Below are 17,500 nucleotides of genomic sequence, written 5' to 3'. Positions count from 1 at the left end.
GAATCCCCCCAGAAGCAAAGATTTGAGTTACAAATGTTCGCTTTAAAAAAATATATATATTCAAAGATTTGCACAAATGTTTATGATTTAAAAAAAAAATAGCAGATCTACAAGCTCATAGCGCGGCACCGCGCTATGAGCTTGTAGATCTGCTATTTTTGAATAGCCAAAGTATAAGATAATAATGGTCTAGATGTTTAAAATCTAAAACGAAAGATGCGTTTCCCCGTCTCTCTTTTTGGTCTCGAGCAAAACAGTTTGTGAAGCCCTGGTTAGGCATGCTGACAGGAACCTTATTATGTATGTTTATGTACAGTATGTGTGAAATACTGGATTTTTACATGAATATACTGTACGTCATGATGATGCAACTGCGTTTATATTATTATGGTGTTTTTACTGTAGCTGGCCATCCATCCTGTAAGGTTACTAATGTAATCTCTATGTGAAGTATTCAATTGTAAACGATGGCATTCAAGGAGCTTCCCTATTATATTTGATATATACATAAACTATATGCTTAAAATGTATGCATAAACTTTTTACTCCACTATAATTATTTGAAAACTTTACTTACTAGTTACTTTGTAGATTTTGATTATTATTACAAAACATACAATATATATTAACACACGCACACGCACACACTCACACACTCACACATATTTTGGCCTTTTGAAAATAGACGATCTACAAGATCTGCTATTTTCAAAAGATTTGTATGTTTCATACCGAAACGGGACATTCTGCAAAATGACTACTTTCTTACTTTTCTCACTTTTAAGTACATTTTGAATTTTTGATACCAATACTTTTGTACTTTTACTCAAGTAAATTTTGAATACCGGACTTGTAACTTGTAACAGACTATTTCTACAATAGGGTATTGCTACTTTTACTTAAAAAGAATGAGTACTTCTTCCATCTTCCACCGCTCTGCTCTCTATGAAGTATTCAATTGTAAAAAATAGCATTCAAGGAGCTCCCCTGTATATGTGATATGTTTAATTCATATATTTTTGGGTCTGTTTGGATTGGAAGCCTCCCCTGCCACGGCTGTTTTGTGATGTTTTGGACTGTGTGTGTGAAGTCAAATAGCTAGCCTGCGTTTTTCCTTTGTATACAGCCCCCCCCCCCCCACACAGCCCACTCAGTGTAGCTAGGCTATGTTGCATTGGTTTTCATAGCAGCGGTGCATCAACAACAATGCAGCTCTAGCATGTCCCTGGAGAGAGAATGCTGCTTGGTTGGGCTTCCAAATGCTGATATCAGCATTTGAAGCTCTTGATATGCATGTTTTTTTTCCCCTGTTGTGTCATATAACACAGTGGTTCTCAACCTTTTCAGGTCGCGACCCGCCCCCCCCAAAAATGAACTGGGGACCCCCAACCCTGATAAGCACTTGGATTGTAGAAGTTGAGGCATTACATTTAGTTTGACTCAGTTCCCACAGATACATTTTGTGAAAACAGCCGATCTACAAGCTCACAACGCCTCCCGTTGCGAGGTGTTGTGAGCTTGTAGATCGGCTGTTTTCACAATGTTTGCCTCTTTCTTTATATTATTTGACAATTTGGCCAATGCCTGTCCAGTTTTTATAGTATAGTCTGTTGATTACTTTTGATGCGGTAATTGTCTTTTTTTCCATCTCATTTTAAAAGGTCTTAAAAAGTCCTTAAATTGTCACTTTACTGTCATCTGGGGACCCGACCCACAGGTTGAGAACCACTGATATAACATAACATGTCCGTTACAGTTTGTGTTCCTGTCTCATGGAGTTTTATTGGGCGGGGGGGAAAATGGCATCTCTACACAGCATTTAGGTTTGTTAAAGTGTAGAACTCTCTCTGACACACACACACACACACACACACACACACACACACACACACACACACACACACACACACACACACACACACACACACACACACACACACACACACACACACACACACACACACACACAGCCCTTCTCCTAGGTTCTTTCTAGGATTGTGATGGTGTGTGTACATTGTTGTAAAGCCTGGCACCGTTCCAGAACCATGTAGCTGCTACTGTCTCCCTTACTGCTGACTGAGAGAGGGTGAAATCTGTACCATCATCATCATCATCATCATCATCAGGGGTTCTCTGGCCCATTTACACCCGCAACGCATCTGTGGAACCACTTTAACCATTATTTTTACTATACTCTGGCTATTCAAAAATAGCAGATCTACAAGCTCATAGCGCGGCACTCTGTGCCACCCATTCAGTCCAGGAACGCATATATGTGTCACTTTAGACTTTTAGCTATAACCATTATTTTATACTTTGCCTATTTGGCTATATTCAAAAATAGCAGATATACAAGCTCGTAGATCTTGAGAGAGCTTGTAGATCTGCTATTTTTTATATTTTGATATTGTGCAAATATTTGAATATATATATATTTTTTTTTAAAGGGAACATTTTTGACTCATATCTTTGCTTCTGGAGGTCCCTGGAACAACATATTTTACAAAAGTTAGCTTTTTAAAGAATATATATTCAAAGATTTGCAAAAAATCTAAGAGATTTAAGAAAAATAAAAAAAAAATAGCAGATCTACAAGCTTGTAGATCTGCTATTTTTGAATAGCCAAAGAAATTTAACACATTCCCTGCCAGAGGGTTTTTTTTATTTTACTTCCCCCAGTGCCAGTGTTTAAATTTTTTTTACACAGGAGCCGAGATACAGGATTTTAAAGTAATAAGTTAACCAAGGAGTGAATGGAGCTAGAAATCTTTGGATCGTGATATCTCTGGTTCTGTGTGGATAAATTGAAAAAAAAAAAGACGGTTATACTCGTGGATGGCAGTAAACGGGTGTATTTTTCATCAACGGTTATACTCGTGATTGGCAGGTAAAGTGTTAAGGCCTGTCACAATTATTATGTAATCACCTGATCGCTAATTATTTGAGATGATCACAATTATTTTTGCATAATTGTTTCCATGTTGAAAAATGTTCATATGTTGATGTTCAGACATTTTCAGAAATACTGGAAAGCCAAACGTAAATGTGATTCTTACTTCTATGTTCCAATGTTCAAGGCCACGCAAACGCAATTATTCGTATAAAAATGAATGGTCGACTGAAGATGTCATGATTGTGACAGTCCTGTTTATACGTGAACAGTGTAGAACCCAACCCTGGACTGTCTGGTAAACTAATACACTGTGTGTGTGTGTGTGTGTGTGTGTTAAAGGTACACAACCTACGGCAGTGGTGACATAGTGTGTGTGTGTGTGTGTGTGTGTGTGTGTGTGTGTGTGTGTGAAGGTACACAACCTACGGCAGTGGTGACATAGTGTGTGTCTTAACCCAGTGGTTATTTGATGTCTTAACCCATTGGTTATTTGATGTCTTAACCCAGTGGTTATTTGATGTCTTAACCCAGTGGTTATTTGATGTCTTCCCGGGACCCAAACTAGTGAAAATAGCCGATCTACAAGCTCACAACGCGTGAGAGTTCGTCTCCTGTATAGAAACATGTTTCTAAACTTCTGGGTGTTCCTCTCCTGTATAGAAACATGTTTCTAAGTCTCTGTGTGTTCCTCTCCTGTATAGAAACATGTTTCTAAGCCTCTGTGTGCTTCCTCTCTCGTACAGAAACCTTCAGAAGTTGAGTTTGTATGGAGACACCTGTGTGCTTCAGGAGGAGGGCCTGATGGACAGCTCCTGCCTGGACCAGATCCACCAAGGAGACAAGAAGATTAAAGAGTAAGAGCTTCATGAACACCATCTACACCATGTCTGTTTTCTAGACTCCACCTCACCTCAGCCACCGTAGCACTTGACCTAGCCTTGACAACCATGCAGACTCACGCAAAGGTGAACATGTCATTTAGATGGCATGTTATTTAGACTCATGCTAGAGTCTTGGTTTACCTGTGATCCTAGTTTACTGAGGCACTACACTCTCTGCATTTGATGTAGGGCTGCCAACGAATATTCCATATTCGAGTATTCATTAGAATATTAAAAATAAAAGAACCTTCGACTATACAAAAAATTAAGGTTCAAATTTAAAAAGATAATAATAATAATAATAATAATCTGCCGCACGAGACTCTGGGCGCACGTAACATCACAGAGCCGTCAGTCAGAGGCAGAAGGGAGAACTCTCCCCTCAAGGCTTTACTTAATCGTACGACGGTGCCGTGTGCAAACGCTAGCCGATCTACAAGCCCACAATGCGTCGTTGATGCAATAGTAGATTCTACAATAGAATCTAAAGTAGTGGCTTGTAGATTAGCTGTGTTCACCACACGACACCGTCATACACAGCGAAGAAAACATCTGCTGCCTCGCTGCCTGCCTGCTTGTAACACACAGACTTCACACGGACCTTGACCACAGACACACACAGTTGCCTTGGAGTCGGGAGGCTTTTGACTTGCAGTTTGCTCGGTATTAGAAAACACACACGTTTTCTCACACAATGTCACTTTAATTGATTCAAAAATGTTAACACTTTACCTGCCAATCACGAGTATAACCGTTGATGAAAAATACACCCGTTTACTGCCATGGAAAAGCCATCCACGAGTATAACCGTTTAAAAAAAAAAAAAAAAGGGTTTTTTTTTTTTTTAGTCTTTTTTTTTTTCAATTTATCCACACAGAACCAGAGATATCACGATCCAAAGATTTCTAGCTCCATTCACTCCTTGGTTAACTTATTACTTTAAAATCCTGTATCTCGGCTCCTGTGTAAAAAAGTTTTTAAACACTGGCACTGGGGGAAGTAAAATAAAAAAAACCCTCTGGCAGGGAATGTGTTAACGGGTCAAGCTGAAACGGGCGATTCATTTGGTAGTGTTTACAACGAGACTCGACCAGCGAAAACGCGATGTAAAAACTTTGCATGGATTCTTGTCCCTCACGGTATGCAGTAAAACTTAATTCAAACACAGCAGAAGTCTATTTCTTTCTGGGCTCTCTTGCGAGATCAAATGAATGATTCATACTTTTTCATTCTATAGCCTGATTTTAATAAAGCTGTATGGTTTAGATACAAGCCCGGGACTTATCTGGAGAACGGAGACGCATCGCTCCAATTGTGCTGTGATGGAAGTTGGAACAATCTTTACCTCGACATGAAACGGGAAATTATAATCAAACCCATGTATTTGTTTTCAAATGAAGGTATAGGCTACAAGAGAAATGTGACACAGAGGGAGTTTTACAATATCGTATATTAAAAATAATATACATTCATTCGGAATTCGATAGGTTGGAATGGATGGAACCCACGCTGTGTTTTAAAAGGAATATTCAAAAGTCATTTTTGGCCAATTCTGGCAGCACTAATTTGATGCGTGTTTACCTTGCTTATTGTAAGTCGCTCTGTATAAAACAGTGGTTCTCAAACTTTTTCATGTCAAGGACCCCCAAATTGACACTTATTAGCCTGCAGACCCCCATTTGAAAAGATATGCCAGCTAGGGACCCCCATAAGAGAAGTCTTTTACGGCTCTAGCAGTGATTCTCAACCATTTTAATGTCTAGGACCCCCAGTTTGACATGCATTTAGGCTACGGACCCCCATTTAATGGCATTTCTATCGCTGGGACACTTGGGAAACAGTGAAAAGAGAATTCAAAGAAGAGAACTAATAGATTCATCCTATCCCAGTCTGGTGATTCAGCGCCACAGTGCCCCCTGCTGACCAATTCATGTATCTGTCATTTACTCTTCAACATGGATAAAAAGTTGGGCTGCAAACAGTTAAATCCAACTAAACCGTTTAATCGGTTATAAAACATAATCGATAATTGGATGAAATAATTTAGCCTTATTTTGGGCGTGTCCATTTTAATGGAAAAAAGTTTCTAAAGAAATGTGAAAATAGTTCAGTGTTGACATCTGTTGAAATCACATCACAGTCAGATAGCCTTTTTAGTTTTTATTGTTGTCTTGTTTTTCCACAAATGTACAGAATGTCATTTAAATGGCTTGTTGTTCAGACAGATACAAGGTTCATTGTTTAGCTGGTATCTAGGCATGTAACGATTTATCGTATATCGATTTAAATCGATTCAAAGTGGTGATGATTTAAATCGATGCAATAAAATATGACATCGTGATGCAACCAGCAGAGGGCGCAATCGAGTCAGACTCCCTTCATTGTTATCCGCCTACTATTTTGTCCCCTCAGGGCCACCATAGCTCCCTGCGTCGGTCTCTGCTTCACTCACTCAAAGGCAGGCTATGAACGGCAGAGAGGGGTTCACGTCCTCTCAGGCTATGAAATCTGAACAACTAGGATCGCACTGCATAAAGGTCCGAGGGAAATGTGCGTTGCATGCAAACATGTTTATTTGATTGATGAATAGCCCAAACTAACGACGTTGCTAGCTGTCTGATTTAAACTCTGTAGGAAACATACAACTGATAGGCTTCTAATGAAAACGTCTAATTCTGGAGCGCCTAAACGTCTAATTCTGGAGTACGGCTGTAGAGTGCAATGAATAATAATTTAATTTAATAATTTAACAATTGTATCAGACTGCTGACAACGTCAAACTCCTTTCAACACTGTCTTTCAGATATATAGCGAATTTCATTGATACTACTAATCAATTAATTATTATCTAATCTCATTTGGAGCAGTTTAAAACAGTTTCCCTTATTACATAAATGTGTTGTTTTATACAGAATGCTGAGAATGTAGCATAGATAAAAAATAACTTGTAAATCCCAAGGCAAAGCCTTAGTTTGTTTATTTGAAGAGGTTTTCTTTATCATTTATTTCATCTGGGATATATGTTTCAAAATTCATTTATTTATTTAGGTTTATTATTTATAGACTTATATATTTAAAGTTATTATTTAACAAATAACATGTCTTAATGTGTCAGTTAATACATGTACCTCATGAATAAAAAGGCTTTATTTAATTTCATATAAAAGAGGATAAGAGAAAATATAGTTTTTAAAACATACATGATTTTTGTAAAATAAATAATCAAGATTTTTCAGTAATTTTTCTGGAAAATAAATGTGCTAAAAAAATCGTGAGAAAATCGTGAGGTATCGTGAACCTCGAATCGTGATTCGAATCGTATCGTGAGTTGAGTGAATCGTTACATGCCTACTGGTATCCTATAGTTTTAAATGTACAGATAGGTTATAAAAATGTTTTCTATTTATGTAACTATTTACCTTGTTTATTGACTTAGAGTTCATGTTTACTCTGCTTACTCCCATCTCACACTTGTAAGCAGTGGCGCATTTACTCAAGTACTGTACTTAAGTAATTTTCTTTAGGTATTTCCAATGTTCAATACTTTTACTTCTACTCCACTACATCTCAGAGGAAAATATTGTACTTTTACTCCACTACAATTATTTGAAAACTTACTTACATTTTAGATTTAGTAGATTTTGATTATTATCACTAAACATATAACCACTTCAGCCCTATTTACATTTCAGCCATTTGAAAATAGCAGATCTACAAGCTCACAATGCGACGAATTGTGAACTTGTAGATCTGCTATTAAAAAAAAAAAAATACCGGTATACATTTGAAAACTTGTGAAATGGGATATTCTGCATAATGACTACTTTTGGTACTTTAGGTACATTTGGATATAGCGTGTGCTACATGCCTAAATTACAAATGGTTTTACTGACAAATATAACAATAATCATGTCATAATAATGTTTTTCTGTTCCCCAGAATCCAGCAGCTGTTCATGGACCTCCTGACCAACAGCAGACAGATGAGATGGTTGTCCTGTAGCTTCATGCTGGGTCTGCTCACTCCATGCTCCCTGGCCTGCCTGTCTAACCCCTCTGCTGACAGCCTGCAGCACCTCAGTCTGCTGGACCACCAGCTAGGTACTGTCTGTCTGTCTGTCTGTCTGTCTGTCTGTCTGTCTGTCTGTCTGTCTGTCTGTCTGCCTGCCTGTCTAACCCCTCTGCTGACAGCCTGCAGCACCTCAGTCTGCTGGACCACCAGCTAGGTACTGTCTGTCTGTCTGTCTGTCTGTCTGTCTGTCTGCCTGTCTAACCCCTCTGCTGACAGCCTGCAGCACCTCAGTCTGCTGGACCACCAGCTAGGTACTGTCTGTCTGTCTGTCTGTCTGTCTGTCTGCCTGTCTGTCTGTCTGTCTGTCTGTCTGTCTGTCTAACCCCTCCACTGAGAGCCTGCAGCACCTCAGTCTGCTGGACCACCAGCTAGTTACTGTCTGTCTGTCTGTCTGTCTGTCTGTCTGTCTGTCTGTCTGTCTGTCTAACCCCTCCACTGAGAGCCTGCAGCACCTCAGTCTGCTGGACCACCAGCTAGTTACTGTCTGTCTGTCTGTCTGTCTGTCTGTCTGTCTGTCTGTCTGTCTGTCTAACCCCTCTGCTGACAGCCTGCAGCACCTCAGTCTGCTGGACCACCAGCTAGGTACTGTCTGTCTGTCTGTCTGTCTGCCTGCCTGCCTGTCTAACCCCTCCACTGAGAGCCTGTATCACCTCTGCTGGACCACCAGCTAGGTACTGTCTGTCTGTCTGCCTGCCTGCCTGCCTGCCTGTCTAACCCCTCCACTGAGAGCCTGTATCACCTCTGCTGGACCACCAGCTAGGTACCTGTCTGTCTGCGTGGATCAAAGTTTTCAGTCGCCATGACTGATTTCAGTCATCTGGATTCCATAGAAGAGCACTGCGAAAACAGATGATCTACAAGCTCTCAATGCATTGAGAGCTTGTAGATCGGCTGTTTTCGGTTGTTATTATTCGTAGCATTTGTAGTGGTCAAACTAGCAATATGTTCAGAGGCATTTTACTAAAAATCTTAACTCATTGTTGAGCGATTCTGAGCTGTGTGTTGTTGGGATGCCGGTTGGCTTGTTATTTTAGTGGGTTTTTTATTACTTTTTTGTCAGGCATTCATTGTGGGATGAGAGACCAGAACCTCACTCACCATTATGGTAAGGTTCATGTCAGATTTACTGTCAGACACTAGTTAACTTACCTAACCCTAAACCCCTAGCCCTAACTCCTATAGTTAATTTTCCTAACCCTAAAACTCCTATTACAGAGTGCATTGCATTAAACATGAGAGAAACACATTTAAACACAATCTTTTTTGTATTGTAATCCTGACTGAGTGAGACGAGATGTTTTTATTTTTATTTTCAGTGTTTTGAACTGAATAACCTTAACAAATGACTGTCTGTTCATACATGATGTGAACAGACACTGTTCATACATGATGTGAACAGACACTGTTCATACATGATGTGAACAGACACTGTTCATACATGATGTGAACAGACACTGTTCATACATGATTAATGACCTATCTGTGACAGGTTATTATGCCTGGTTGATGGGAGAAATGAATGTACTCAACCAACACAGTCATCAGTAGTAGTTCCTAACCCTCATACTTACATTTGATGTTAATCTTGTTCCCTGCTAAATACATTTGCATGTGTAAAAGTTACTGAATCATAACCAATCATTAATTTAGCTTCTATATTCATAATGACGTTATTAGAGCAAATACTGGTATGTATGCATAATCAATCTGAAGTGCCTTCATGGGGTTATGAAGAAGCTGAGAAGCTCAAAACGTGTCTCGATGTGACGTGGTTTGAGCTTGTAGATCGACTATTTTAGTGGTATAAGTGGTTATATGTAAGTTTTATGATAATAATCTAAATCCGCAAAGTAACTTGCCGTCGAATAATTGTAGTGGAGTTTAAAAGTACCATATTTGCCTCCGAGATGTGTTGGATGAGAAGTTTATAGTATATACAGGGTTCCCACGGTCATGAAATTCCTGGAAATATTTTGAAATGATAAAAACAGTTTTCCAGGCCCTGGAAAAGGTTTGAAATTAATTAAATGTTTTGGAAAATCTTTGGCTATCGTGTCTGTCGGGTGGAAACCTCATTTGTCCAGGATTCTAATTCTAAAATGGCAAAAGTAGCAGATCTACAAGCTCGAAACGCGTCGCTTCGCGCCGCGTTTCGAGCCGCGTTTTCGAGCTTGTAGATCTGCCACTTTTGATGCTTTTTTGTGACGCTGTATGATTTACGAAAAAACACAAAAAAGTTAAATCTACGGAGATGAGAGATTTCTGCCCGGCAGCAACAAAATACATTGTTTTTGTCTAACATTACGTGAAAGATGGGTAAAACGCAGTGTTACTCCATACGTGGTTAGCTTGTAGATCTGTTCTTTTTGTCACGTGACAACCTTCGCTCGAGTCTGTCTCGGGGCATTGATGGCACACTGGTTTAACCCATTAAGACCTGGAACGCATCTGTGTCACTTCTGGATTTGAGCTAAAAAGCATTATTTTACACTTTGGCTATTCAAAAATAGCAGATCTACAAGCTCCGCGCTACGAGCTTGTAGATCTGCTATTTTAAGAAAATCGTGAAAATGTGTGCAAATCTTTGAATATGTATTTTTTTAAAGTGAACATTTTTTACTCCAATCTTTGCTTCTGGGGGGTCCCTGGAACAACATATTTTGAGATGGGGGTTCGCGGCCAAATACATATAAGTTTGTGGGTCCTTGTCATGAAAAAGATTGAGAACCACTGATATAGAAACATACTTTTTTGGTAGGATTTAGAAAACATTTTGCAGAATCTGAACCACAGGCCTCAATGGGTTAAGAGTCATTATTGCACTGTATGATTTCTATAGTCCTGGAAATGGGGTAAAATACTTTAGAAAAGTTATGGAGAAGTTTTGAAAATTCATTGTTAACTCATTCAGTGCCACAGCCAAAATTCATTGTAAAAAAAAAAAGTGCTTAGGAGCCGAGATACAGCCTTTTTCAGTAAGAAGTTAAACAAAGAGTGAATGGAGCAGAGCATTTTCAAATCATCATATCTTGGGTTCTGAACATTAAAAATAATAATAATAATAATATTTAGACGTCCAGTGGCTTAAGCAGTTAAAATGTGTGGGAACCCTGTATATAAGAAAATGGAAATACTAAAGTAAACACAATTTTACTTGGGAACAGTATTTGAGTAAATGAGTAAACTCTCTTTCCAGCAGTGCTCAGCAGTAGCTTTGGTCTTGGACACAGAGTGAAGGCTTACAGAACAGAGAGAACGCAGCCGTTCTCACATGAACTGAATCAGATCTGCTCATTATTCCCTCATGACCAAAGTCTGTACGGAAGCGTTTGCTTTATTGTTGCGTTGCTTTGCAGAAGGAAATGGAAGCAGAGCTTCAGAGAATAAAGGCTGGAATCGAACCTGAGGTCCATTTGTACAAAACCTCTTCTAAAGCCTAACGGCGTTCTGAAAAACGTATGTTGCTACTAGGCCTGTCCCCGACTAAGGATTTGTTTAGTTGAATCCAATTGGCGACTAATTGCCAATCGTCGACTGGCAGTCGACGACAAAAATAAATAAAAAAAATAACTTTTTTTTTAAGGGCCAAAATACATTTTATTTCAAAGGGCCAAGTCTACACAGTTTGTTTTATGTCTCCAGCAGAGTTTCTAGTGTCTCTATCTCTCTCTGGAAGAGGTTGCACATGAACTCTGCAGCCGCACTGAGGCGCTCCAACACAAACAATACCAATACAAAGACGAGGAATAAGAAGAAAAAAGTGGAAGTTACGTGTGGTTGCAGGTGTAGACTTGGCCAAAAAAACTATTTAAAACCTTTTTGGCCATTAAAAAAATAAATAGATTTCGACTAAGAGACACGCGGTCGACTCGGACGCCCCGCGACTAACCAGTCGACTAGTCGACTTAGTCGAGGTCAGGCCTAGTTGCTACTATATCAGTGGTGCTCACGATTTTTTCAAGAATAGCAGATCTACAAGCTCACAGCGTGGCACAAAGTGACGCGCTGTGAGCTTGTATATGAGCTTCCATTTTTGAATGATATAAAATGACACTTCAAATGCTTTCCCGGTTTTTGATGACTGGCAGCGGTGCCGGTAGGAGACACAAAGGAGACTCTTCTAGTCTCCTACCGGAACCGCTGCTGGTCATCAAATTATTGGCTTAGGAATGAGACAAAAAAACTAAAAATGTCCATGTATTCAAGTCTCCATGGGGCGACTGATTGATAGAAAAAACGTTATTTTTTGGGTGAACTATCTGTGCTGTGTGTACATTGCATGTGCCAGTCTGATAGGTAGAGGTCACTCATTGACTCTGGCAGCGCTCTCTACCAGTCTGTTTGTGCCCTTCATGTGTTGTTGTTGCTTCGCTCCTCCGTGCCTGTCGTCAGTGTTTGTGTGTGTTTGTCCGAACTATGTAGGATAATTGTGTTCTTGCAAAAATAGATTACATAAAACCTTGTTGGGAGAAGATTTCATTATTTACTGAAAAACAAATAAACAGATCTGGAATACACAGAGTTCATAGATATGAAATTAAACTCACGATTTTTTGTAACAAGACAACTCAAGAGATTAAGAAGTTTCCAAAAAATGACTTTTATGCTATGAGGCTAACTTTTAGACTTAGGCAGAGATGATTTTGAATGTAACAAGCATTCTGATAGGCTGAGAACATATAGGCACTAAGGCAGGATGAATCATCAGTGTTAGGAGAGTAGAGTTATATAAATAAAGTGTTAGGAGAGTAGAGTTATATAAATAAAGTGTTAGGAGAGTAGAGTTATATAAATAAAGTGTTAGGAGAGTAGAGTTATATAAATAAAGTGTTAGGAGAGTAGAGTTATATAAATAAAGTGTTAGGAGAGTAGAGTTATATAAATAAAGTGTTAGGAGAGTAGAGTTATATAAATAAAGGCAGAAAAACATGATTTAGGCAACATTCTCTTTTTTGCCTAAATCAATTTTTAATTCCTTCTGTCCTGAAAACCTTCAAAATAGGACTTAGGCAATTATGCTATGAAGCTAACGATATGTTGCAGAAGAAGCTGTTGAGCGTCTTCCCAAACGTGCCACTCCCTCACATTGTCCTCTTTCTCTCTCCTCCATCATCTCTCCGTCATAGTTGGATCGTCTCTCTAACCTGTCATCCCTCTCTCTGACTAACCTGTCCTCTCTCTCTCTCTCTCTCTCTCTATGGCAGCTCCTCTCATCTCTCCATCAGAGTTGGAGCGGTTGTCTAACCTGCTCTCTCTCTCTCTCTCTCTCTCCATGGCAGCTCCTCTCATCTCTCCATCAGAGTTGGTCCGTCTCTCTAACCTGTCCTCTCTCTCTCTCTCTCTCTCTCTCTCTCTCTCTCCATGGCAGCTCCTCTCATCTCTCCATCAGAGATGGTCCGTCTCTCTAACCTGTCCTCTCTCTCTCTCCCCATGGCAGCTCCTCTCATCTCTCCATCAGAGATGGTCCGTCTCTCTAACCTGTCCTCTCTCTCTCTCTCTCTCTCAGCTCCTCTCATCTCTCCATCAGAGATGGAGCGGTTGTCTAACCTGCGTTCTCTGGCGCTGGACTTCTCTGACCTGACCTCTGAGCTGTGTGGTCTGCTGGCCAACCCCCAGCGCACCCCCCTGCACCGCCTCTCTCTGCTGCTCAACGGCGCCGCCCTGGAGTTCAAACCTCTGGAAGGAACCGCCACCGAAGACGACTGGAAAGCCCTGGTATAAACCATCAACCCTAACCCTTTGTATTTATTATGGAAACTACTCTTAACCAGGGTCCTTTTTTAATAGGAAACATGTAAAATATAAGGCGCATCCGCACTATAAGGCGCACTGACGGTGCGGCTTATAGTGCGGAAAATACGGTAATGTGGATGAGTCGCGGCCTGAAACGTTAGAGAACCACTGTGGTGCCAGAGAGATGGACAATGCCAACATCAGTGTTGATGTTGTCGACTAAAACTATGACGACATCTTTGTGTCGACTGTGCGATGTCTGCCGAGAAGGACAGTCGGTCGTCCAGGGTCACACGCAGATTACTCTCACCACAGCATTGTCAGTGGTGATGGCCAGGTCTCGGTGCGGACAGCCCTTCCCCGGGAGGAACGTCAGCTCGGTCTTGTCCAGGCTGAACTGCTGCTGGTGCGTCGACATCCACTCCGAGATGTCGGCCAGACAAGCAGCAATGCGTGTGTGTCAGAGGGGGGGAATGACAGCAGTGGTAGGAAAAGTCATGGGAGGGGTTAACAGCGCCAAGAGATGTAGTGTAGAGAGAGAAAAGAAGAGGACCCAGAACCGAGCCTTGCGGGACCCCAGTAGTGAGTCTGCGTGGTTCTGACACAGACCCTCTCAAAGTCACCTGGTAGGAGCGACCCGTCAGGTAGGATGCAAACAGGGAGAGTGCAGAGCCTGAGACACCCATCCCCTCAAGGGTGGAGAGGAGGATCTGATGGTTCACCGTGTCGTACGCTGCAGACAGGTCCAGGAGTATGGAGCCACTCCGTCACTGCCAGGAGGGCAGTCTCGGTCGAGTGACCCACTTTGACCCCAGACTGGTGGCGGTCCAGGAGGTGGTTCTGGTGGAGGTACCGAGGACAGTTGATTGAAGACGAGCACGTTCAAAGAGTTTTAGATAGGAAGGATAGAAGGGAAACCGGTCTGTAGTTCTTGACCTCAGAGGGGTCAAGTGTTGGTTTCTTCAGGAGGGGGGGGGGGTGACTCTGGCAGTCTAAGGCAGAGGGAAAGCATCCAGACACTTAGCAAGGCACCTGATTGGGCTAGCCTGCTTAACTGCTCAACTGCTTTAAGCCTACTGCTTTAAGCACAAATACTAATACAAATAATACAAACTAACAACCAGCCTACTGCTTAAAGCACTAATATACTTAAGCACTCAAAGTACAACTAATAGCAACCTGTTAGATAAGAAAATCCTATACTTAGACTCTACACCAGATGAGTTCAGTAGCTCAGCTCTCTCCAGAGTTTGAAAGCTCTACCTTTTCTCACTGACGAAATCTAGATAAAAACTAAGCTACGATGACTAAGACTAAATAAATATATTGACAATTTTGTCAACAAATAAAAACTAGACTAAAATGTCAGTGAGGGATCTAGTGGAGAAGAGATCCAGTAGAACTAAAAGACGAGTCATTTTATGTTTGGTTGCGCTCTGGTGCCCTGAAAATAGCAGATCTACAAGCTCACAACGCGCCGCGCTGCGACGCGTTGTGAGCTTGTAGATCGATTACTTTCGGCATGCAACCAAATGTAAGATCAGCCATTACGACGCCATCAAGGCACCGCCAACATACATTTTAGGCGGTGAAATCAACTGTAGATTTAGTCGACTAAAATCTCATGATATTTAGTCGACTAAAACTAGACTGAAACTATAACTTTTTAGATGACTAAAACCAAATGAAAGTTTATTCAAAAGACTGACTAAAACCTAAATCAAAATTTGCTGTCAAAATCAACACTGATGCCCATACCCTAGGTGGGGTTGGCGAAAGGGCCCACTCTGTGTGGAGTTTGCATGTTCTCCCCGTGTCTCCTAGGGTAGTTAATACCCTCACAAAAACATTTAGTAATCCCGGTCGCTATACCGCCTCCCCCATAACAGCCTGATGGAGGGGAAAGGAACTGGTTGGAATAACGTGTTCCTTCCACGCGCTACGTCCTACCAGGGAAACTCCTCCCTGTCAGGTGACAAGAAGGTCAGTTGGCTCTCATGCATTGAAGGAGGCATGAGCTCGACCCTGGGCTCCCTAGGCTGGCCGGGGGGGAGTGTAGCGCCCAGTGGTGGAAAGTAACTAAGTACATTTACTCAAGTACTGTACTTAAGTAAAATTTTGAGGTATTTGTACTTTACTTGAGTATTTCCAATTTCCAATACTTTTACTTCTACTCCACTACATCTCAGAGGCAAATATTGTACTTTTACTCCACTACAATTATTTGAAAACTTTAGTTACTAGTTACTTTTCAGATATAAATTATGATATTACGAAACATACATTAACCACTTTAGCCCTATTTTATACATAGGCTATTTGAAAATAGCAGATCTACAAGCTCACAACGCGTCGCATCTGCGACGCGTTGTGAGCTTGTAGATCGGCTATTTTCAAATATTTAGTACTTTTACTTTTGGTACTTTAAGTACATTTTGATGCCAATACTTTTGTACTTTTACTCAAGTACATTTTTTATTCTGGACTTTTACTTGTAACAGAGTATTTTTATATTGCAGTATTGGTACTTTTACTTAAGTAAAACAGTTGAGTACTTTTTCCACCACTGGGGGAGTGTAGCGCCCAGGATCACTGATAAAAAAAACGTGTGGGGAAAAAAAAACTCCACCCTGATGCCATCGTCCTCTCCCTCGTCCAGGTGCGTGTGAGCTCCAGCCTGCGTGTGTACATCATGGCGCTGGAGGTGGACAGCTCGGAGCTGCTGAGGATCCTGAAGCCCAGCCTGCCTCTGGAGCGCCTCCACCTGGACAGCTACAGTACTGTGGTGACGGACGCGGCGCTGGAGCTGGTCTCCCAGCAGTACAACAAGACGCTCACCCACTTCCTGCTCATGAGGGACGACGCCGACTTCCCCGACCTGAGCGGCAACCGCAACGAGGACCCCCTGGTGCTGCTGGCGTGGCGCTGCACCCAGCTGGCAGTGCTGGTCATACACGGTGAGTTTCTTTTTTTAGTTTATAGTGTGTATTTTTGGTTTATTTTTTTTTCGGTCATTTATGTCTTTGGTTCTCAAAGTGGGGTCCAGGGACCCCCAGAGGTCCTTGAAGGGGTACCAGGGGGTCCCCAGCAGAATTAGTTAACATAGTGTACAATCATTTTAACCACTTTAACTCTATTTTATACTTTGGCTATTCAAACATAGCAGATCTACAAGCTCATAGTGCGGCACTCTATGATATTTTTGAAAAATCTTAAAGTTGTGCAAATATTTGAATATATTTATATTTTAAAGCGAACATTTGTAACTCAAATCTTTGCTTCTGGGGGGAGGGGGGGGGTTCAGAGGCGTTCCAAGGCCAGTGTGGAGATATAAATCCCCACACCTGGTCCTTGGTCAGGAGGAGCCCAGGAGGCATCCTGACAAGATGCCTGAACCCCTTCAACTGGCTCCTTTCTTCAAAGGTTACATAGTGGTAGTTAAACTAGCTCTATCTCTCTCTCTCTCTCTCTCTCCAGGTTACATAGTGGTAGTTAAACTAGCTCTATCTCTCTCTCTCCAGGTTACATAGTGGTAGTTAAACTAGCTCTATCTCTCTCTCTCTCTCTCCAGGTTACATAGTGGTAGTTAAACTAGCTCTATCTCTCTCTCTCTCTCCAGGTTACATAGTGGTAGTTAAACTAGCTCTATCTCTCTCTCTCTCTCCAGGTTACATAGTGGTAGTTAAACTAGCTCTATCTCTCTCTCTCTCTCTCCAGGTTACATAGTGGTAGTTAAACTAGCTCTATCTCTCTCTCTCTCTCTCCAGGTTACATAGTGGTAGTTAAACTAGCTCTATCTCTCTCTCTCTCTCTCCAGGTTACATAGTGGTAGTTAAACTAGCTCTATCTCTCTCTCTCTCTCCAGGTTACATAGTGGTAGTTAAACTAGCTCTATCTCTCTCTCTCTCTCTCTCCAGGTTAC

General features: G+C 41.2%; 1 protein-coding gene across 2 annotated transcripts in view; it reads left to right on the top strand.

The window, feature by feature from the left end:
- The window catches only part of fbxo33 (F-box protein 33), a 23,614-nt gene that overhangs the window by 3,004 nt on the left and 3,110 nt on the right, over positions 1 to 17,500 (top strand). For both annotated transcript variants that reach the window (XM_080414620.1, XM_080414619.1), the window contains 4 exons: positions 3,637 to 3,747; positions 7,714 to 7,874; positions 13,352 to 13,560; positions 16,238 to 16,535. In XM_080414620.1, coding sequence (XP_080270746.1) covers positions 3,637 to 3,747; positions 7,714 to 7,874; positions 13,352 to 13,560; positions 16,238 to 16,535 — 779 coding nt within the window. The remainder of the gene's footprint in view (positions 1 to 3,636; positions 3,748 to 7,713; positions 7,875 to 13,351; positions 13,561 to 16,237; positions 16,536 to 17,500) is intronic.

Source organism: Gymnoscopelus braueri, assembly GCF_963280865.1.
Source record: "Gymnoscopelus braueri genome assembly, chromosome: 19".
Classification (NCBI taxonomy): Eukaryota; Metazoa; Chordata; class Actinopteri; order Myctophiformes; family Myctophidae; genus Gymnoscopelus; species Gymnoscopelus braueri.
This window is presented reverse-complemented; position numbering and strand designations above follow the sequence as displayed.